Source organism: Leucoraja erinacea, chromosome 19 (assembly GCF_028641065.1).
Source record: "Leucoraja erinacea ecotype New England chromosome 19, Leri_hhj_1, whole genome shotgun sequence".
Classification (NCBI taxonomy): domain Eukaryota; kingdom Metazoa; phylum Chordata; class Chondrichthyes; order Rajiformes; family Rajidae; genus Leucoraja; species Leucoraja erinaceus.
Window position 1 is genome coordinate 13,235,152 of NC_073395.1, and position 22,097 is coordinate 13,257,248.

General features: G+C 43.8%; 1 protein-coding gene across 1 annotated transcript in view; it reads right to left on the reverse strand.

Annotated features, from left to right (window-relative positions):
* The window catches only part of LOC129706548 (fibrillin-1-like), a 37,338-nt gene extending 17,037 nt beyond the window's left edge, over positions 1 to 20,301 (reverse strand). Inside the window, exons 1-14 of the mRNA XM_055650911.1 lie at positions 20,250 to 20,301; positions 19,429 to 19,551; positions 18,364 to 18,486; positions 17,244 to 17,366; positions 16,244 to 16,366; positions 15,172 to 15,294; positions 14,159 to 14,281; positions 13,157 to 13,279; positions 11,289 to 11,411; positions 8,282 to 8,407; positions 7,270 to 7,395; positions 5,137 to 5,322; positions 4,333 to 4,551; positions 1,054 to 1,173 (exon numbers count right to left, since the gene is read on the reverse strand). Of these exons, the coding sequence (XP_055506886.1) occupies positions 1,054 to 1,173; positions 4,333 to 4,551; positions 5,137 to 5,322; positions 7,270 to 7,395; positions 8,282 to 8,407; positions 11,289 to 11,411; positions 13,157 to 13,279; positions 14,159 to 14,281; positions 15,172 to 15,294; positions 16,244 to 16,366; positions 17,244 to 17,366; positions 18,364 to 18,486; positions 19,429 to 19,551; positions 20,250 to 20,301 (1,813 nt within the window). The remainder of the gene's footprint in view (positions 1 to 1,053; positions 1,174 to 4,332; positions 4,552 to 5,136; positions 5,323 to 7,269; positions 7,396 to 8,281; positions 8,408 to 11,288; positions 11,412 to 13,156; positions 13,280 to 14,158; positions 14,282 to 15,171; positions 15,295 to 16,243; positions 16,367 to 17,243; positions 17,367 to 18,363; positions 18,487 to 19,428; positions 19,552 to 20,249) is intronic.
* Between the last annotated feature and the right edge of the window lie 1,796 nt (positions 20,302 to 22,097).

The window sequence follows — 22,097 nt, forward strand, 5'->3', positions numbered from 1 at the left end:
CTATTATCTTGGTGGTGATGACTGGTACTTTGTAATGCAAATTTACTTGCAATTATCAGTTCCTACCTAAATGTTGTCCAGATCTAGCTGTGTGCAAGCAGGAGGTGTTGCGGATATAATTGAATATTGTGCAGTCTTCCCGCTTCTTGCCTGACCATGAATCTAAGGTCATTGACGAAGTGGCTGAACATGGTTGGGCCGGGGATACCGACTAGAACTCCTTCCAACATTTTACTATTAGAGCAGATATGATTAATGTTTCACCACACACCACTAATTAATCATGGGATTGCATGACTTGTTTTTGAGGCAAACAAGGCTTCCTTGATAAAATCTGGAGGCAGTTAATGACAAAGTCAGGAGGTAATAAGGGAGCTGGTAGTCCAAAAGTCTATCATTCTGTGAATGAAAGTGCACATTTCCTCTGCAGTTAACAATGAAGATCTGTACAAGACATGCCTGAGTGAGTTAGCTGGCTTGTGAGAGAGAGCAACAAATTCTTCCCTTTAACTGAAGGGAATAATCAAACATACTATATGATTAAGTCTGCTTCATATACTCAAGCTGCTTGGGCTTACTTGAAAGAGTTGAAGGGGTTACCTTGACCTTGGTGCGGTCTGTGGGGAGTTTGAAAAACTATCACTACTGATTTGGAAACACTGTTTGCAGCAAGCAGCATATAATTCCCTTGCAATAATTTTTCAGGGCAAGGTACTACAATTAAATAAACGACTCCAACTGATTCAGCTTCATGAGATACCTCAGAAAAGTTAGTTGACTATAAACTAAACTGAACGGGATATCTTCATTATCCCCCAGAGGGCCTAATAATGTGCTGGGTGACTCTATATAAAGAGAAGAGTTTTCATTAAAATAAATGACAAAGGAAGTGGAGTAACCTTCAGACGTAGAGATAAGCATACAACAACTTGGCCCATGTTGGCTAAGCAGACTCCAGGGTATAAATGATAAAATCTCCAGCATCTTGCTGCTGCTACATCTCGAAGAAGGAAAATGGTATCTGTGGTAAGTGTGTAAGGGCTACATACTTACCGAGGCATCCAGTGTCCGACTCTCTCCAGCCTGGCATGCAGATACACGCAGAATATCCTGACCTGTTCGAGCCACATGTTGCATTTACATCACAATTCAACCTCTGGCAAAGGAACCGCTCTGCAAAGGCCAAGGTGAGACAGCAACATCAGTGAAGGAATGGCTTCCCCTTTGGGCAAGAGTGAGTCTCTCCTTTCCCTTCAGCAGTCTCTCGCAAACCCTGAGCATTCATTTTGTGTATAAAATGCTTAACAAAGTAAAGTATTATATATTCTCTCATTCTCGTAGGACCAATTGCATGAAAGTCTCAGCCAAACAAGCAACCACCTCTCCTAACCTCTGGCCTGCCTCACATTTTATTAAAGTATTACATTTTTTCCATGCAAAGTTAATTTAATTTGTACTCGAAGTTCAAGAGAGGATACCTTTGTGGATTCGAGTTTACACTGATGCTGTGTGTATCACTGTATGTACCGTCGGAGTGGGCAAGTTGGGCCTGTTTCCACACTGTATGACACTATGCCTGTATCTGAGTGAGCCCTGTATGTGAAAGCTTGCTCTTTAAAGCCTGGCTTTGTACATTTAAAACTTTCCCTGAATACCTTGCATACAAAAACACTGCCGCAAACTATTGCTTGGTGAAAGGAAGGTTTGATCTTTATTATACATTGGGTTCTCAGTGTGTGGTTTGCCAAAGGTGAGAATATTTTCCTTTCTCCTCCCTATTGCAACTTCTCACTGGAAGCATTGTTTAAGTTAACTTATCTTATGTAACTTCGCAGACTCACACAGATCTCTTGACGAGCTCCTTCTGCCTATGAGAGACATTTCTGCCAATTTTAATTTGTCTTTCTATCAGTGGGCTGCAGCTGAAGTTCCAAGCGTTAGTTTTAAATATTAATTTTCAGACAATATAGTCCTTGTAAAAGGAAAAAAAAAACGAAAGGATGCAAAACCCAATGCGTTCGAGGAACAGAATTAGGTCATTCGGCCCATCAAGTCTACTCCGCCATTCAATCATGGCTGATCTATCCTTCCCTATCAACCCCATTCTCTTGTCTTCTCCCCATAACCCCTGACACCTTTACTAATCAAGAATCTGTCAATCTCCACCTTAAAAATAGCCATCTGTGCCAATGAATTCCACAGATACGCCACCATAGATCAAAATCAAAGGTGATCTACTTATTCTCCATTTTCCTGCACCATCTCCATATTCTTGATTCCCCTGATACCTATAAATCTAATGGCCTCTTGTTTAAAGGAATTCTGTAGCTGAACCCACCCAGCTCTCTGGGTTTGGCACTTCCAAAGATTCATCAGCCTCTGAGTCAAGGAGTTTTTCTTCACCTCAATCCTAGATTTTGTCTTGTACACATAAAGAACTACAGACAATGGTTTACAAAAACAGAGACATATAGTACTGGAGTGACTCACTAGGTCAGACGGCATCTCTGAAGAACATGGATAGGTGACGTTTCGGGTTGGGACCCTTCTTCAGATGAATCAGTCTCAAGAAGGGTCCCAATCCAAAACGTCACTTATCCATGTGATGCACAGATGCTGCCTGACCCATTGAGTTACTCGAGCACTTTGCTTCTATATTCTGTCTCCACTGCTTACTTTGACAACCAGAAGCCCTGGTTCAAGAGTCTCTCCTTTCTTGCAAGAGATCATTTCCAGCGCTTGTGCTCTTATCTGGGATGAGTTGTGGTTGGTTTTCCTCACATCTGCCCCAACCCTATCTTGTCTAATGATGGAGAACTAGGTTTCACCAAATAAATAGCAACGTGAATAGAGATGGAGATATTGTGGTGGGGTTTGTGTCCAATGTGAGCTTCCTCACCAGCAGAGAGCTACATGGGCTGTAACGCTACTGCCCTTGTTGTTCTGGCCCATGACGAGGACCAAGAAGGCTTTCTTGGCTCTTTTGAAACCAACCCCTCAACTTTAATGGAGGGAGCATGTACCTGCTCTCACCAACAATGAGTTCAAAGAGTCAAAGATAGGGCTGAGAAGGGATATAGTCAATGACAAAACAAGGTCATTGTCATATTTCTTCAATAATTGCCCACTGTTTGAGCTGCAAAATGAAAACACTGTTTATAAGTTAAGGGCGGCTCAGTGGGGCAACGGTAGAGTTGCTGTCTTACAGTGCCTGAGATCTGGGTTTGATCTTGACCATGGTTGCTGTTTGTACGGAGTTTGCACATTCTTCCTGTGACCTTGGGTTTCTCCGGGTGCTCCAGTTTCCTCCCACACTCCAAAGACATCCAGGTTCATGGGTTAATTGGCTTTGGTAACATTATAAAACTGTCCCTAGTGTGTGTGATAGTGCTAGTGCATGGGGTGATCGCTGGCCGATGAGGACTCCGTGGGCAGAAGGGTCTGTTTTCACGCTGTATCTTTAAAACAAATATACTAAAGTTGGGAATGGAGACGACCAAGGTCCTTTGGCAAATGCATGATCTAGATTCATAGATTCATTGAGTTATGTAACATAGTAGGAGTTTCAACCCAACCCATGTTTGCTGACAAAGATGCCTATCTATGCTGGCATTTGGCCTATAATCCTCCAAACCTTTCCTGTTAGACGATAACTTGAATGCTTCTTCAATTCATCTACTTAATTTCCCAAAACAGAATGGTTGGAGACAGTAGGTTTTCCTAATCAGCTTCAATTAGTTTCAGAAGACATTGGATAAAGTGTTACATTATAGACTCTCAAGTATAGAAATAACCACGATGGAGAGGCTACAGAAAGCAGTGATGAATAGCTGATTTCTCTGGGGAAGTTTCCCACAGATGAGACAATAAAAATTTATCTTATAGATTTATAAGAATGACCTAGAGTGAGTAAACAGTTTTTGGTCCAATGTTGACAAAAAAAACTATGTAGGCGCATGTGAATGAATGCAATCGATGGAAGAAAAATAAACTAAGCAGGATAATTTTATAGGGATTACAAAGTTAGCTAAAGGTCCAAATACAGATCTTTGAAGGTAGTAAATAATTTTATAATCTGCTGAAAAATTATGTGCTATAGCACTACATTGTTGTAAACCTTTGGTTCTTATATTTGATTCGGGCTATGAAAGTTGAAAGTGGTCATGGCTTTGCGTTTTACTGAGAGTGAAGAATTTTGTTTAATCAAGAGATGCTGTGAATTCTTTGAGAAGAGAAGGGAAGGGGAAGATTTAATAGAAAAGTTCACAATTGTGTGGTGTTTTGACAATGACGTGGAGAGGAGGAAGTGAGGGAAACTGGGGCAGAACTCACCCATTTCGAAATAAATGCTGAACTTTGTGCTTGGTGTCTGTGGCCCAGAATGGAAATGGACCCAGACGTCAGTGCAATTGGAGACAGGGAAGGTGATGTTGTTTCGGTCTTTCTCAGTCAACATGCGCTGCATGTGTTGATCGGGGTCCGTTCCACAGCCAAAGGAGATGTGGTCTTCCTGGGAAGTCACAGACAGCAAGTCCACCCGGAATCGGATTCCTGAGAGTAAAAAACAAAGGGTTGCAGTATCTATTGATATTGATAACAAGTCACCACAGGCAAGATCTTGGAGTGGGTGGATCAGATTGGAAACCAAATGATGGAAGTACTTGGAAAATGGTCAACCTTCATCAGGATTTAGTTTAGTTTAGTTTAGTTTATTGTTACACGTACTGAGGCACAGCAAAATCTTTTGTTGCATGCTGACCAGTCAGCAGAAAGACAATACGTGATTGCAATCGAGTCCTCTACAGTGTACAAATACATGATAAAGGGAATTACGTAAATATGTTCAGTGCAAGATAAAGTTCTGTAAAGTCCGATTAAAGATAATCTGAGGCTCTCCAATGAGGTAGATAGTAGCTCAGGACTGCTCTCTAGTTGTTGGCAGGGCAATTCAGTTGCCTGATAACAGCTGGGAAGAACTGTCGCTGGATCTATACTGCTTGCCTGATGGGAGAGGGGAGAAGAGGGGATGGCCTCCGTGCGACTCGTCCGTGATTTTTCTTCCCAGCAACTACTTTTTGCTAATTGGATGGTGCAGCGGTCATGACTCTTCCTTCAGCTCTATGGACAGAGTGTTACCTGTGTACTGGTGAGTGGAGTTAGACATCAGGGACAAGTTGAAGAACCAGTACATGTCTGCGCTGTTCTGGTAGTAGCTTGGGAAGTTATTGGACACGATAAACCCAGAGACACAGGGGCAGGGACTTCTTGAAAGAGCCTGCAGATTCACAGTTCCTGGTATAATTTCCGGTGGGCAAAAACAACCTAAAGCCAAAGAAAGATTATATGAATCATCTGACAACTTTAGCTTTTTGTAATTGGCTTGTTGCCTCTTTCCTATATCATACTTTCTTGCACTTCATTCATACAATGATTCCCAAGCATATTTAAAAACTAAGTAAGTCGATTGCAGCCTGATCTTATCAAATAACTAACAACTCACCAATGGCCTAATCCATTCAAAGATTCAATCATACTTTATTGTCACATGCACCTAGGTACCGTGACATTTTCTTTTGCATATAACCTAGTACAATCATACAGCAGACCTCACCTTAATCAAAGAGTCTTATATTATATTGGATAATATAAAGTCAGATATATTATTTGTGTTATGTAAATCTTTCTTCTTATTATTATTTTTCCCCATGAATTTTGGGCACCTTTAGATGATTCTTCGCATGAGGGCCTGTTTTCCAGTCAATCTTTCCTCACTGGGTTTCAGTGTGGGACTCGCTACCTGAGAGCATTATGGCAGCACCTTCACCAGTTGAGCTGCAATGGTTCAAGATGCTGGCTCAGTCACCGCCATTTGCTCCTGGACAATCAGGAATGGAGAAGCACGGTGGCGCAGCGGTAGATCTACTGCCTTACTGCGCCAGAGACCCGGGTTCGATCCCGACTACGGGCACTTATCAGTAACAGCTGGGACCTGCGCGGGTTTTCGTCAAGATCTTTAGTTTCGATCCCACACTCCAAAGAAGTACAGGTTTGTAGGCTAATTGATGGTATAAATGTAAAGTGTAAAATTGTCCCCAACGTGTGTAGGGTAGTGTTAATATGCGGGGATCGCTGGTCGGTGCGGACTCGGTGAGCCGAAAGCCCTGATTTCGTGCTGTATCTACAACAAAAAACTAAATAAAAACTAGCCTTTGATGTATCACCAATTTGATGTATCCACCAAAGTGGACACCAATTATGACTCCTCCAAAAGGAAGTTGTGTGAATGTAACACGAGCTATAAACAATGTTAGAAAATGTTCCTCTTTTGAAGGCTAGTAGTTTCATTCTCATATTCGATGGTCTGCATTCTACCACATTTTCCATACAGTAGGAATTGTATGGAATGAATCACACTAAGCTTCTGCTTACTCTATCTCTTAAAGGCAACACATGAAGTTTCATGTGTGTAGTGCTTATTGGAGACACATTGAAGCAAACAGGCACTTAGGCAGAGAGATAAAAACAAAATAAATAAATATTTTTTCCACCACTGAAGCATTGTTGGCTCACACTGATCATAGGCATTAAACCTACTAGTCCTACTAGTTCTGTACTCATTGTGATTTCTGTGTTCATTGCCTGAGCGTTGAAGAGCACAAGATTTCTTTTTTTTTGTTTTGTTTTTTTTGTTTATTTTATTAGAAGTTAATACAGTACAAAACAGTACAGTGGAACCTAATTTTAGGCGCCAACTATGTAATACCGTAATCCATTCTATGTACAACCTCTAGTTTTATGTTATAAGAAGGAAGTAAGCAGGACAAGAAAAAGAAAACAATAGAAAGGGGGAAAAGTGGAAAAATAGATGGTAGAGAGTAGAAAAACGTGAAGTGTGTATATAAAAAATAAAAAAAGGAAGAGAGAAAGTGGAAAGTAGAAATAGAAGAGAAGGCCCCTTAAAAGAGAATTTTTCAAATCTGTATTCGGAGATGTAGATCTATCCGCGTCATGAACTGAAATCAGCAATCCTTACGGTACCGCTGCATCACATGATTCCAAAAAGTGAGCACAAGATTTCTAACAGGGAAATTGGTCCTTCTCTAAGGAATAAGGTTTAAATTTTGTTCAGGCCTCTGTTTGTTTGAATGACAATAAAGGCAATTTGTATTTGTATTGTATTTGATTCTTCTCCTGCCTGGACACAAAGAGGATAAGCTGCCCAAAGGCATCCTCATGCCTCAAAACTGAGATTGCGATTCTGTTTCTCACCTTCACAGTGTGTCCCATTGCCTCTGTAATACGAGTTGCACTTACACCGGTAGGAACCGTTCGTGTTCAGACACTGAGCGTTGTTGTCGCACTGATTCAGTGCATGATTCCCGCACTCGTTGATATCTGGAAACAGCAGCGAATAAACAACCGTTAGGTGGAAGAAATTTGGATGCGAAGTGTGGGCCTGGTTATATTTACTGGCTGTATAACTAGTCTATAACATGTCCTGTTATTTGCACTTCATCGGTTTATTTATTCATGTGTTTTGTAGTCAATGCCTACTATGTTCTGTTGTGCTGAAGCAAAGCAAGAATTTCATTGTCCTATCAGGGACACATGACAATAAACTCACTTGACTTGACTGTACAATTGTCATCACAGCTCGCTAGTGTAACTAGGTTTAAGCTATTCTCACAACGAAAATCCTCCAGTCCTGTCAACATCCCGAAAACTCTTCCGTTCTCTCCCCAGTGCAATCTTTGATGTGACGTGCGACCGGAATTATAGAAAGTACTCAGCTGTGGTCTAACTAGAGATAATCTTTTCCCAGGGTTTGGGGAATCAAGAACTAGAGGACGTAGGTGTAAGGTGTGAGGAGAAAGCTTTAATGGGAACCTGAGGGGCAATTTTTTCACACAGAAGATGGTGGGTTTATGTAACGAGCTGCCAGAAGAAGTGGTTGAGGCAAGTATTATGACAACATTAAAAAAATATATATTTTTGAATAGGTACATGAATAGGAAAGGCACACAGAGATATGGGTTAAACGTGAAAAAATGGGACAAGCTTAGATGGCCATCCTGGTCAGCATGGATGTTGGGCCATAAGGTCTGTTGACTATGACTCTGATCATGTAGATTGGTGGGGTAGACGCAAACGGCCGAAGAGACAACACTGGCTCAATAAGTTCAGCCATGGATCAAGAATGTCATACAACCACGAGCCTTGGTTTTAAAAGTGGAAAATATTAAGCGTGAGATCTTTTAGATTAAAATGTGAAAGGTCAAACCTGTACATGCTGTTCTGCTGTCAGGACCCAAGGTATAGCCTGGGAGGCAGTCACACCGGTAACTGCCCACTGCGTTCACACAGCGCTGGGAACATCCACCATTGTCCTGCGCACATTCATCCACATCTGGAAAACAGAGAGTGTCACGTTCAACACTAGTTTCAGAAAAAATCATTAACGTTCCTCTAAAATAATGTCACATAAGGAACTTTTGAACAAAGGTTATAGGCTCAAATTCAAGCTTTTAAACTCTACATGTGGTGGTTATTCTATCCCTTGAAGGAAGTCGATGAAAATTAAATCAATGATCATGTCATTGCCACAACTGATGGTTTTATCGCTGGGTAATTTAAGTGAAAAATGACCCTCAATATTGTCCACTGGTCTTATATGCCTCCTGTGAGCGTACGATTTAGCCCCACTTTCCAATTTATTGGCATCATATCCGTTTCTTTACAGAAAGCTAAGAAAGGAAAGAGCATTATGTGTGTGGGGGAGAGAGAGAGAGAGAGAAATGATTAGGGACAGAGTGAGAGATAGTTAGATAGAGTGAGAAGTAGAGAGAAAGATGGAGAGGGAGAGAGATAGTGAGACATAGTGAAAGATAGTGTGTTAGCGTGAGAGGTAATGTCAGAAATAGGGCAAGGGATAGTGTCCGGGACAGAGAAAAAAAATGGAGACACGGAGAGATAATGTGAGAGCGAGAGTGAGAGGTTGAGAATAGTAATCGAGAGGGAGAGAGCAAAAGATCCAGGGATAACATGATAGATAGAAGTTTGAAGAAGGGTCTCGACCCGAAACGTCACCCATTCCTTCTCTCCAGAGATGCTGCCTGTCCCGCTGGTTACTCCAGCATTTTGTGTCTATCTTCTATTACACTCCTTTGTGTTGGTAGAGGAAGAGCTTCCTAGATTAACCTCATCTGCCAGCACCAGGTCCACAGCGTTGCAAGCCACAGGTCCAAATATGTAACTTGGTCATTAAATGTGGCAAGGGGTTTCTGCATTAACCATCCTATCAGGTAGAGAGTGCCACACCTTCACAATGAAGACCCTCTGGATGAAAATAAACTTCTCTTCCCATCTAATCCTTCTGCCAATTACGTTCACTCAATGACCCATGGTTCTGAAGCCTCCTTGGATGGAAATAGACCCGGTCTATTTACTTTGTCCATGCCCATCAAAGTTTTATGCACCTCAGTTAAGCCTGTCCCAGGTCTCCAAAGCAAACAACACAAACCATCGATCTTTCCTCACAACGAAAATCTCCTAGGCTTGCCTACATCTCTTCAGTCTTCTCCCCAGTGCAAGTCACATCTCGAGAGTCAAGAGAGTCACGAGTGTTTTATAGTCATATGTCCCAGATAGAACAATGAAATTCTTACTTGCAGCAGCACAACTGAATAAGTAAACATGGTACACTGTAAACAATATAATAAACGAGAAAAAAAGTTTAGTGTGGGTAGATACACACACATACACACATATATACTGTACATATATACAATATATATATATACTGTACATATATACTGCACCTATATATATATATGTATATGTGTGTGTGTGTGTGGATGTGTGTGAGTGTGTGTACACACTGAACTTTTTTCACACACACATACATAAACAAAAAACAAACAAACAATAATGGTGCACTAATAACAATAATAGTCTATGTATTCAGAGCTTATTGGAGGTTGTAGTGTTTAATAGCCTGATGGCTTTAGGAAACATAGAAACATAGAAAATAGATGCAGGAGTAGGCCATTCGGCCCTTCGAGCCTGCACCGCCATTCAATATGATCATGGCTGATCATCCAACTCAGTATCCTGTACCTGCCTTCTCTCCATACCCCCTGATCCCTTTAGCCACAAGGGCCACATCTAACTCCCTCTTAAATATAGCCAATGAACTGGCCTCAACTACCTTCTGCGGCGGGAGAGAATTCCAGAGATTCACCACTCTCTGTGTGAAAAAATGTTTTCCTCATCTCGGTCCTAAAAGATTTCCCCCTTATCCTTAAACTGTGACCCCTTGAAGCTGTTCCTGAACGTGGACATTACAGGCTCTTGTACCAACTTCCATATAGAAATTCTTTCATGTAAAAATTGTAAAAAGTACTCCAGCTGTGTTCTAACTAGATCTGGATTTAGTCCTAACTTAACCTCCATTGTCCCGTTCATCACATCTGGCAGAAGTGCAATAGTTACAATCAATCTTACACTCTGCCCATGGAAGAGGGGGTGGTTCACCTGACCAGGTATGGTTCACACACTCTCTGTAAATATACAGTAAAAGCACAGCAATCTACATGCCTAAGATAGACACAAAAAGCTGGAGTAACTCAGCGATTCAGGCAGAATCTTTGGAGAAATGGAATAGGTGACGTTTCGGGTTGAGAATGGGTCTCGATCCAAAACGTCACCTATTCCTTTTCTCCAGAGATACTGCCTTACCCGCTGAGTTACTCCAGTTTTTTGTGTCTCTCTTTGGTTTAAACCAGCATCTGCAGTTCCTTCCTATACATTGAATCCGTATGTTTCTTCCAGTGTCTTGCAATGTAGTTCCAGTTGGCAAGTTCGTGAAGCTTTTGCTGCAAATATTGCAACTAGATAATAGTTAATACAGTCTCAATGACTCAATAAGTAAAACCATTGTTCCCTAATGACTAACTAGAGCAGGGAGTTACATAGCTGTATCTTTGTATGCATGGTTCAATGCTGATATTTCTAGTGTCCTAATATACTGCACAAATTAAATTCCCACTTCAAGAGGAGGATGAGGCAATGGGCAGTGAGTATTTTCTTCTGCGAATGCTACTGTAGAAAATCTGAATTTCCTGTGCTATGACATTGATTAGTAACCTAACACTGACTGATTATTACTCTTGGTCCAAAGATACCCATCTCAAATAGACACCTTACAAGAAAGGCATTGAAATGGAGAGATTCACCCTCAGATACCCTCTACCCCTTAACCTTACAATGAAAGTTCCAGAGCCAGTTACCTGTACACGTGCTTCCGTCCCCAGTGTACCCAGCCCCACACACACACTGGAACGAGCCGGGACTGTTGGAACAGGAGGCCGGGCTGAGGCAGTCGTGGCTCCTGCTGCGACACTCGTCCACATCTGGAGTTGGGAAGAAAGGCAGAGTTCACTGAAAGGTGTGAATCTTCAGGATTTTCCCTGCTGCGCACCAATATTCAGACTCAACGTCGTAAATGAAGCAGACTAGCTCAAGTTTACCCCCTTATTTTGCAGGAATGTTTCGAAGGTGAGGAAAGAAACCCCACATAAAGATTATTCCTCACAGTGAAACATCCGTTATAGGGTTAAGAGGACCATGTTTCAAATGTGTGTGGCAACTTCCCACTCACTTCAGCACGTTTTATTTTTCAGATCTGATTTATTTTTCTCCCTTACTCACTAAGGAATCCTCTTTTTAGAATATAATATAGTTCAAATCTGTAATACATTACAGTGTAATTAGTGTGAATCTTCATTGCATTGGTCTTAAACATTAACTCTGCTTCTCTCACCGCAGGTGCTGTCTGACCAGTTGAATATTTCTGGCTTAGTTTAGTTTAATTTAGAGATAGAGTATGGAAACAGACCCATCAAGTCCGCACCGACCAGCAATCCCCACACACTAACACTATCCTACACACACTAGGGACAATTTATATTTATACCAAGCCAGTTGACCTACAAACCTCTACATCTTTGGAGTGTGGGAGGAAAGTGAAGATCTCGGAGAAACGTACAAACTCCGTACAAGCACCTGTAGTCAGGATCGAACCAGGGTCTCTGGCTCTGTAAGGCAGCAACTCGACCGCTGCGCCACCGTGCCGACCCATTCTGTACATTTATGTTCATAATGACTTCCAGTAACTGGACAATGCCAAGTTATGTCAACAGCAAACGTCGATATGTTGGAACAGCAATGATGAGACACTCCTTGGTCACACAGTGTAAAAGCACAATGGTCACGAGAATGATCCCAAGAATGTTGGCACTGGGCTTGTACTCACTGGAATTCAAGACGTTGAGGGAGTTGACCTCATTGAAACTTATCAGATTCAGATTCAGATTCAATTTAATTGTCATTGTCAGTGTACAGTACAGAGACAACGAAATGCATTTAGCATCTCCCTTGAAGAGCGACATAGCAAACGATTTGAATAAATAATAATAAGTGTCCAGGGGGGGGGGTGGGGGGGGGAGGTATGTTGTTGAGTAGAGTGACAGCCGCCGGAAAGAAGCTGTTCCTCGACCTGCTGGTTCGGCAATGGAGAGACCTGTAGCGCCTCCCGGATGGTAGGAGGGTAAACAGTCCATGGTTGGGGTGAGAGCAGTCCTTGGCGATGCTGAGCGCCCTCCGCAGACAGCGCTTGCTTTGGACAGACTCAATGGAGGGGAGCGTGGAACTGGTGATGCGTTGGGCAATTTTCAACACCCTCTGCAATGCCTTCCGGTCGGAGACAGAGCAGTTGCCATACCATACTGTGATGCAGTTGGTAAGGATGCTCTCGATGGTGCAGCTCGAAGTTTCAGCGTGAAGAAGGGTCTCGACCCAAACGTCACCCATTCTGCCTGTCCCTCCCTGATGCTGCCTGTCCCTCCCGCTGAGTTACTCCAGCATTTTGTGTCTATCTTTGGTTTAAACCAGCATCTGCAGTTCCTTCTTACATCTTTCAAATGCTCTCCATCTCAAAAAATAATTTGCTCTGCATTTTCTATCAACATGGAGGATCCCACATTTGTCCAGATTATTATTTTGTCGCATATCTTACACATGTGCCCAATCGACAACATTTAATCTGTCCATATCAATGAAATAGAAAAAGCTACTGGGAGAGCTGTTTGTCAGTTACCTGTACAATCTCTTCCGTCCCCAGTGTACCCAGCCCCACACACACACTGGAACGAGCCGGGGCTGTTGGAACAGGAGGCCGAGCTGTGGCAGTCGTGGCTCCCACTGCGACACTCGTCCACATCTGGAGAAAGAGAAGAATTTATTACAGAGTTGCAGGTTGGTAATTATTTAACTTTATCCTGACACTGGCCCAGATTTAGGCATGCCCCTCATAACTTGGACATTCTTGGCAGTGTAGAGCCTCACTGTCCAGGACATGTCTGGCTTCCATTCCTGCTCTGTACATGAATGGAGGAGGTCAGTTAGACTGTACATAGGTATCAGCTCTCCTTTATGGATAATCATCGACAGTTGAAACAAAGAACTGCAGATGCTTCTTTATACACAAAATTACACAAAGCGCCGCTGTAAATCAGTGGGGTCAGGCAACATCTCTGGTGAACATGGATAGGTGACGTTACAGTTCGAGACCCTTCTTGTCCCTCCCTCGAGACTGGTGCCCAAGGACATGTGTGTGCATGTCTTGCATATGAGAGTGAAAAAGTATGATCAAAGGTTTAAGAAATAAAGGTTGACTAAACTTAAGGGTATGAGTGGATAAGTGATCCTTCAAAGCAAACATAAGCAAGGCATTTGACAGAGAGAGAGAGGCACCATTTGTTGGTACCCTTAGCAATGCAAACTCTAATTGGCTTAGGGGATGAACACAAAGTCCTGTTCATCACTCATCTGCCTCACTGGTATAGAGCTATGGAGTCACATTCACCAACCACTGGGTACCCATACACCTTCATCCCATCTTCCACCATTTTCCTCATAGCTTTTTATCTCTAGGCAATTCAAATGCTTGTGCAGCCCTTTCCTAAATGCTGCCAGTGATGCTGCTTCAACAATATATCAGGCAGTGCATTCCAGGCACTCATCACTTTTTGGGTGAAAATGGCACCCTCAGATCCCATCTATCCCTTTACCTTACAGTGAAAGATCCAGAGCCAGTTACCTGTACAAGTCCTTCCGTCCCCAGTGTACCCAGCCCCACACACACACTGGAACGAGCCGGGGCTGTTGGAACATAGGGCCGAGCTGTGGCAGTCGTGGCTCCCACTGCGACACTCGTCCACATCTGGAGAAAGAGAAGAATTCATCAGAGAGTCGTCAGGTTGGTAATTATTTAACTTTATCCAGACATTGGCCCAGATTCAGGATAGACCCGCATAACTCTTGGAAACGTTGAATGTTCAGTGCATCCAGGACGTTTCTAGTTTCTATTCCTGCTCTGTACGTGGATGGAGGAGGTCAGTTAGACTATACATAGGTGTCAGCTCTCATTTATGGCTAGTCATCGAAAGTAGAACCAAAGAACTGCAGATGCTGCTTTATACACAAAATTACACAAACGCTGCAGTAACTCAGTGGGTCAGCAGCATCTCTGGTGAACATGGATAGGTGACGTTGCAGGTGGAGACCCTTCTTGAGGCCAGGGCCCAAAGGCATGTGTGTGTATGTTTTGTATATGAGAGAGAAAAAATACAATCAATGGTTTGTGAAATAAAGGCTGACTGTGTTCAATAGTACAAGTGCATGCATGACCTTCAAAGCAATCATAAGCAAGCCATTTGACAGAGAGATGGGCATGCATTATTGGAGCCCTTAGCAATGCAAACTCTAGTTGGGTTAGGGAGTGAACAAAAAGTCCTGTTCATCACCCAACTGCCTCAATGTTATAGAGCCAAGGAGTCAAACGATATAGAAACAGGCCATTCGGCTGCACAGTCCATGCCAACCACTGGACACACAAATATATTAATCCCATCTTCACCATTTTGCTCAAAGCTTTCTATGTCTAGGAAGTTCAAGTGCTTGCCCAGACCCTTCCTAAGTGCTTTCAGTGACTCTGCTACCACACTCTATCATGCAATGCATTCCAGGCACTCATCACTCTCTGGGTGAAAAAGGGTACCTCACATCTCCGCTACCCCTCAATCCTGCAGTGAAAGATTCAGAGCCAGTTACCTGTACAAGTCCTTCCGTCCCCAGTGTACCCAGCCCCACACACACACTGGAATGAGCCGGGGCTGTTGGAACAGGAGGCCGAGCTGTGGCAGTCGTGGCTCCCACTGCGACACTCGTCCACATCTGGAGAAAGAGAAGAATTCATCACTGGGTCACAGGTTGGTAATTATTTCACTTTATCCTGACACAGACCCAGATTTAAGTTTGATCCTCATAACACTTGGAAACGTTGAGTTTAGCTCATCCATTGGTTCAATGAGGAAAAGCCGTGTAGAGCCTCACTCTTCAGTACACGTCTGGCTTTCATTTCTGCTCTGTATGTTGATGGAGGAGGTCAGTTACACTATACATAGGTGTCAACTCTCCTTTATGGCTAGTCATCGACAGTAGAAACAAAGAACTGCAGATGCTGGTTAATACACAAAAGTACACAAAGCGCTGGAGTATCTCAGTGGGTCAGGCAGCATCTCTGGAGAACATGGAAAGGTGACGTTGCAGATCTAGACCCCATCTTGTCCCTCCCTCGAGACTGGTGCCCAAGGACATGTGTGTGAATGTTTTGTACTGTATATGATAGTCAAAAAGGTACGAACAAAGGTTTGAGATATAAGGGCTGACTAAGCTTAAGAGTGTGAGTGCATGCGCGATCCTTCAAAGCAATCATAAGCAAGCCATTAGACGTAGAGAGGGGTATCTACTATCGGTACTCTTAGGAAATCAAACGCTAGTTGGGTTAGGGAAGGAACAAAAAGTCTTGTTCATCACCCATGTGTCTCACTGTTATAGAGCCAAGGAGTCAAACGATATGGAAACAGGCCACACGGCTACACAGTCAATGCCAACCACTGGGCACCCATACACATTAACCCCATTTACCACCATTTTGCTCAAAGCTATCTATGTCTAGGCAATTCATGTGCTTGTGCAGACCCTTCCTAAATGCTTTCAATGACTGCTTCCCACTCTATCAGGCAATGCATTCCAGGCATTCATCACCTTCTGGGTTGAAAAATGGCGCCCTCTGATCCCCTCTACCACTTTACCTTACATTGAAAAATTCAGAGCCAGTTACCTGTACAAGTCCTTCCGTCCGCAGTGTACCCAGCCCCACACACACACTGGAACGAGCCGGGGCTGTTGGAACACGAGGCCGAGCTGTGGCAGTCGTGGCCCCCACTGCGACACTCGTCCACATCTGGAGAAAGAGAAGAATTTATCAGAGAGTTGTCAGGTTGGTAATTATTTAACTTTATCCCAACATTGGCTTCAGGATAGACCCTCATAACTCTTGGAAACGTTGAGTTTAGCTCAATCAAGTCATTTCTGGCTTCCATTCCCGCTCAGTACGTGGATGGAGGAGGTCAGTTAGACTATACATAGGTGTCAGCTCTCATTTATGGCTAGTCATCGACAGTAGAAACAAAAAACTGCAGATGCTGCTTTATACACAAAATTACACAAACGCTGCAGTAAATCAGCGGGTCAGCAGCATCTCTGGTGAACATGGATAGGTGACGTTGCAGGTGGAGACCCTTCTTGAGACCGGGGCCCAAAGGCATGTGTGTGTATGTTTTGTATATGAGAGAGAAAATACAATCAATGGTTTGTGAAATAAAGACTGACTATGTTCAAGAGTAAGTGCATGCATGACCTTCAAAGCAATCATAAACAAGCCATTTGACAGAGAGGGGCATGCATTATTGGAGCCCTTAGCCATACAACTCTAGTTGGGTTAGGGAATTAACAAAAAGTCCTGTTCATCACCCATCAGCCTCACAGTTACAGAGCCAAGGAGTCAAACGATATGGAAACAAGCCATTCGACTGCACAGTCCATGCCAACCACTGAGCAACCATACAAATTAATCCCATCTTCCACCATTTTGCTCAAAGCTATCCATGTCTAGGAAGTTCAAGTGCTTGTCCAGACCCTTCCTAAATGCTTTCAGTGACTCTGCTACCACACTCTATCAGGCAGTGCATTCCAGGCACTCATCACTCTCTGGGTGAAAAAGGGCACCTCAGAACTCCGCTACCCTTCAATCCTACAGTGAAAGGTCCAGAGCCAGTTACCTGTACAAGTCCTTCCATCCCCAGTGTACCCAGCCCCACACACACACTGGAACGAGCCGGGGCTGTTGGAACAGGAGGCCGAGCTGTGGCAGTCGTGGCTCCCACTGCGACACTCGTCCACATCTGGAGAAAGAGAGGAATTTACCAGAGAGTTGTCAGGTTGGTAATTATTTCACTTTACCCCAACATTGGCCCAGATTTAGGTTTGATCCTCATAACTCTTGGAAACGTTGAGTTTAGCTCATCCAAGACATTTCCGGCTTCCATTCCTGCTCTGTACGTGGATGGAGGAAGTCAGTTAGACTTTACTCAAGAAAGAACTACAGATGCTACAAAATCGACGGTAGACAAAATTGCTGGAGAAACTCAGCGGGTGCGGCAGCATCTATGGAGCGAAGGAAATAGGCAACGCTCGGGCCGAAGAAGAGTCTGAAGAAGGGTTTCAGCCCGAAACGTTGCCTATTTCCTTCGCTCCATAGATGCTGCCGCACCCGCTGAGTTTCTCCAGCAATTCTGTCTACCTTCCTAAATGCTAAAAGACTAGGCTTGTATGAAAAGACTAGGCTTGAATTCACTGGAGTTTAGAAGGATGAGGGGGTATCTTATAGAAACATATAACATTATAAAAGGACTGGACAAGCTAGATGCAGGAAAAATGTTCCCAATGTTGGGAGAGTCCAGAACCAGGGGCCACACTTAGAATAAAGGGGAGGCCATTTAAGACTGAGGTGAGAAAAAACCTTTTCACCCAGAGTGTTGTGAATTTGTGAAATTCCCTGCCACAGAGGGCAGTGGAGGCCAAATCACTGGATGGATTAAAGAGATAGTTAGAGCTCTAGGGGCTGGTGGAATCAAGGGATATGGGGAGAAGGCAGGCACGGGTAATTGACTGGGGACGATTAGCCATGATCACAATGAATGGCGGTGCTGGCTCGAAGGGCTGAATGGCCTCCTCCTGTACCTATTTTCTATCTTTCTATGTTTCTATGCTTTCGGTGACTCTGCTACCACACTCTATCAGGCAGTGCATTCCAGGCACTCATCACTCTCTGGGTGAAAAAGGGTACCTCAGATCTCCGCCACCCCTCAATCCTACAGTGAAAGATCCAGAGCCAGTTACCTGTACAACTCCTTCCGTCCCCAGTGTACCCAGCCCCACACACACACTGGAACGAGCCGGGGCTGTTGGAACAGGAGGCCGAGCTGTGGCAGTCGTGGCTCTCACTGCGACACTCGTCCACATCTGGAGAAAGAGAAGAACTTATCAGAGAGTTGTCGGGTTGGTAATTATTTCACTTTATCCCAACACTGGCCCAGATTTAGGTTTGATCCTGATAACACTTGGAAACGTTGAGTTTAGCTCATCCATTGGTTCAATGAGAAAAGGCCGTGTCGAGCCTCACTGTTCAGTACACGTCTGGCTTCCATTCCTGCTCTGTACGTGGATGGAGGAGGTCAGTTAGACTATACATAGGTGTCAACTCTCCTTTATGGCTAGTTATCGACAGTAGAAACAAAGAACTGCAGATGCTGGTTAATACACAAAAGTACCCAAAGCGCTGGTGTAACTCAGTGGGTCAGGCAGCATCTCTGGAGAACATGGAAAGGTGACATTGCAGGTCGAGACCCTTCTCGTCCCTCCCTCGGGACTGGTGCCCAAGGGCACGTGTGTGCATGTTTTATACTGTATATGGTAGACAAAAAGTACGATCAAAGGTTTGATAAATAAAGGCTGACTAAGCTTAAGTGTGAGTACATGCGTGATTCTTCAAAGCAAACATAAACAAACCATTTGATGTAGGGAGGGGTATCCATTATTGGTGCTCTTAGGAAAGCAAATGCTAGTTGGGTTAGGGAAGGAACTAAATGTCCCGTTCATCACCCACATGCCTCACTGTTATAGAGCCAAGGAGTCATAAAATATGGAATGGGCCATTCGGCTGCACAGTCCATGCCAACCACTGGGCACCCATACACATTAATCCCATTTTCCACCATTTTGCTCAAAGCTATCTATGTCTAGGAAGTTCAAGTGCTTGTGCAGACACTTCCTAAATGCTTTCAATTACTGCTTCCCACTATCAGGCAGTGCATTCTAGGCACTCATCACTCTCTGGGTGAAAAATGGCACCTTCAGATCCCCTCTACCTCTTTACCTTACATTGAAAGATTCTGAGCCAGTTACCTGTACAACTCCTTCCGTCCCCAGTGTACCCAGCCCCACACACACACTGGAATGAGCCGGGGCTGTTGGAACAGGAGGCCGAGCTGTGGCAGTCGTGGCTCCCACTGCGACACTCGTCCACATCTGGAGGAAGAGAAGAATTTATCAGAGAGTTGTCAGGTTGGTAATTATTTCACTTTACCCCAACATTGGCCCAGATTTAGGTTTGATCCTCAAAACACTTGGAAACGTTGAGTTTATCTCATCCATTGGTTCAATGAGGAAAGGCCGTGTCGAGCCTCACTGTTCAGTACACGTCTGGCTTCCATTCCTGCTCTGTACGTGGATGGAGGAGGTCAGTTAGACTATACATAGGTGTCAACTCTCCGTTATGGCTAGTCATCGACAGTAGAAACAAAGAACTGCAGATGCTGGTTAATACACAAAAGTACACAAAGCGCTGGAGTAACTCAGTGGGTCAGCAGCATCTCTGGGGAACATGGATAGGTGACGTTGCAGGTCAAGACCCTTCTTGTCCCTCCCTTGAGACTGGTGCCCAATGACATGTGTGTGCGTGTTTGTAGATAAGAGTGTCAAAGTACGATCAAAGGTTCGAGAAAATAAAGCTGACTAAGTTTAGGAGCTTGAGTGCATGCGTGATCCTTCAAAGCAATCATAAGCAAGCCATTTGACAGAGAGATGGGCATCCATTATTGGAGCACTTAGCAATGCAAACTCTAGTTGGGTTAGGGAATGATCAAAAGTCCTGTTCATCACCCATCAGCCTCACTGTTATAGAGCCAAGGAGTCAAACAATATGGAAAAGGGTCATTCGGCTGCACAGTCCATGCCAACCACTGGGCACCCAAACACATTAATCCCATCTTCCACCATTTTGCTCAAATATTCCTATGTCTAGGCAATTCAAGTGCTTGTCCAGACCCTTCCTAAATGCTTTCAGTGATTCTGCTTCCACCCTTTACCAGGCAGTGCATTCCATGCACTCATCACTTTCTGGGTGGAAATGGCGCCCTCAGATCCCCTCTCTCCCTTTATCTTATAGTTAAAGATTCAGTATTCCCACATCTGCAGTGTCTTGTGTCTCCACATTCTATTGTTGTTCTGGGCTGAGATAACTCATCACATCAGAGAAGGACTGCATCCAACAAACCAGTGGACTGAGAGAATACCACAGTAAAAGATTCAGAGCCAGTTACCTGTGCAAGTCCTTCCATCCCCAGTGTACCCAGCCCAACACACACACTGGAACGAGCCGGGACTGTTGGAACAGGAGGCCGAGCTGTGGCAGTCGTGGTTCCCACTGCGACACTCGTCCACATCTGAAGTTTGGAATGAGAGAGAGAGAGATAGTTCACTGGACTATACACACCTGCAAGAAGATTTAACTTTCCACAGCTACATGGTCAGATTTAATCCCAATGTTTTACAGAAACTGGATCAAGGTGATTCCTCACATAACACATCTCAATTAGCTTTGGGATGTTACAAGGGATGGAGGAGACAAACACCTGATTAGTTTGTCCTGTGGCAGGATATTTGCAAGAGTTTTTTGTATAGAATTTCCAATGTATGTGACCTTCCCAATCTCCTGTCATCTAACATGATTTGCTGACTTATTTTCTTCAAAGGAATTTGCCTTTGAATAAATGGCTCAAAACAAAGTAATAACAAAACATTATATTCCTTCAGAACTTGAGCCTTTCATGATCAGCAGCTCTGCATGACCTGTAAACATCTAAAACAGGCGTGAGTTCCAGATGACCAAACACATATGTCTGTGACTATTGGAGAAGGTCAGTTATTGGATGTTTTTTGGAGGGGGTTCAGCTGTTGACTTCAAAAGGTCAGTGTTTGTGTTACTGATCGGTAACGTTCCAATTCCAGAGGAACCTAAGAATTCCTAAGTCTGAAGAAGGGTCCTGACCTGAAACATCGTCTGTCTATTCCCTTCCCAGATGCTACCTGACCCACTAAGTTGGTCCAGCACTTTGTGATTTGCTCAAGATTCCCAACATCCATGGTCTCTTGTGTATCCAAAGTTTATTATTGTTCTGGACTGAGATAAATCCCCACATTTTGATAACTTATCACATCAGAGAGAGACTGCATCCAACAAACCAATGGACTGAGAGATTCCCACTGTGAAAGATTCAGAGCCAGTTACCTGTACAAGTCCTTCCATCCCCAGTGTACCCAGCCCCACACACACACTGGAACGAGTCGGGGCTGTTGGAACAGGGGGCCGGGATGTGGCAGTCGTGGCTCCCACTTTGACACACCTCCACATCTGGCGTTTGGATTAAAGAGAGAGTTCACTGAAGGATTTAACTTCCCACTGTTATGTAACCAAATTTAGTCTCAAAGTTTTAAAGAAATTGAAGCAAGGTGATTCCTCTTGCATTCCCTCACTCTCCGTTCTTCCCCCACCCTAGTTGGCCTACTAGTACCACTGTCATCCTGCTTCACTGTTTCACTGTTCGTATCCCCTCATTGTTACTTTTACCACAGCCAACAATGGACCATTGTGGGCTCCACCTTCCTCTGATCATCGGTGCTGGCTTTGATGTGTTCTTTTCATACCTTTCATTCATTTGTTCTCTGTACCTTTTCATACTTCTAGTCTCCTTCCCCCCCGATTCTCAGCCTGAAGAAGGGTCTCGCCTCGAAAC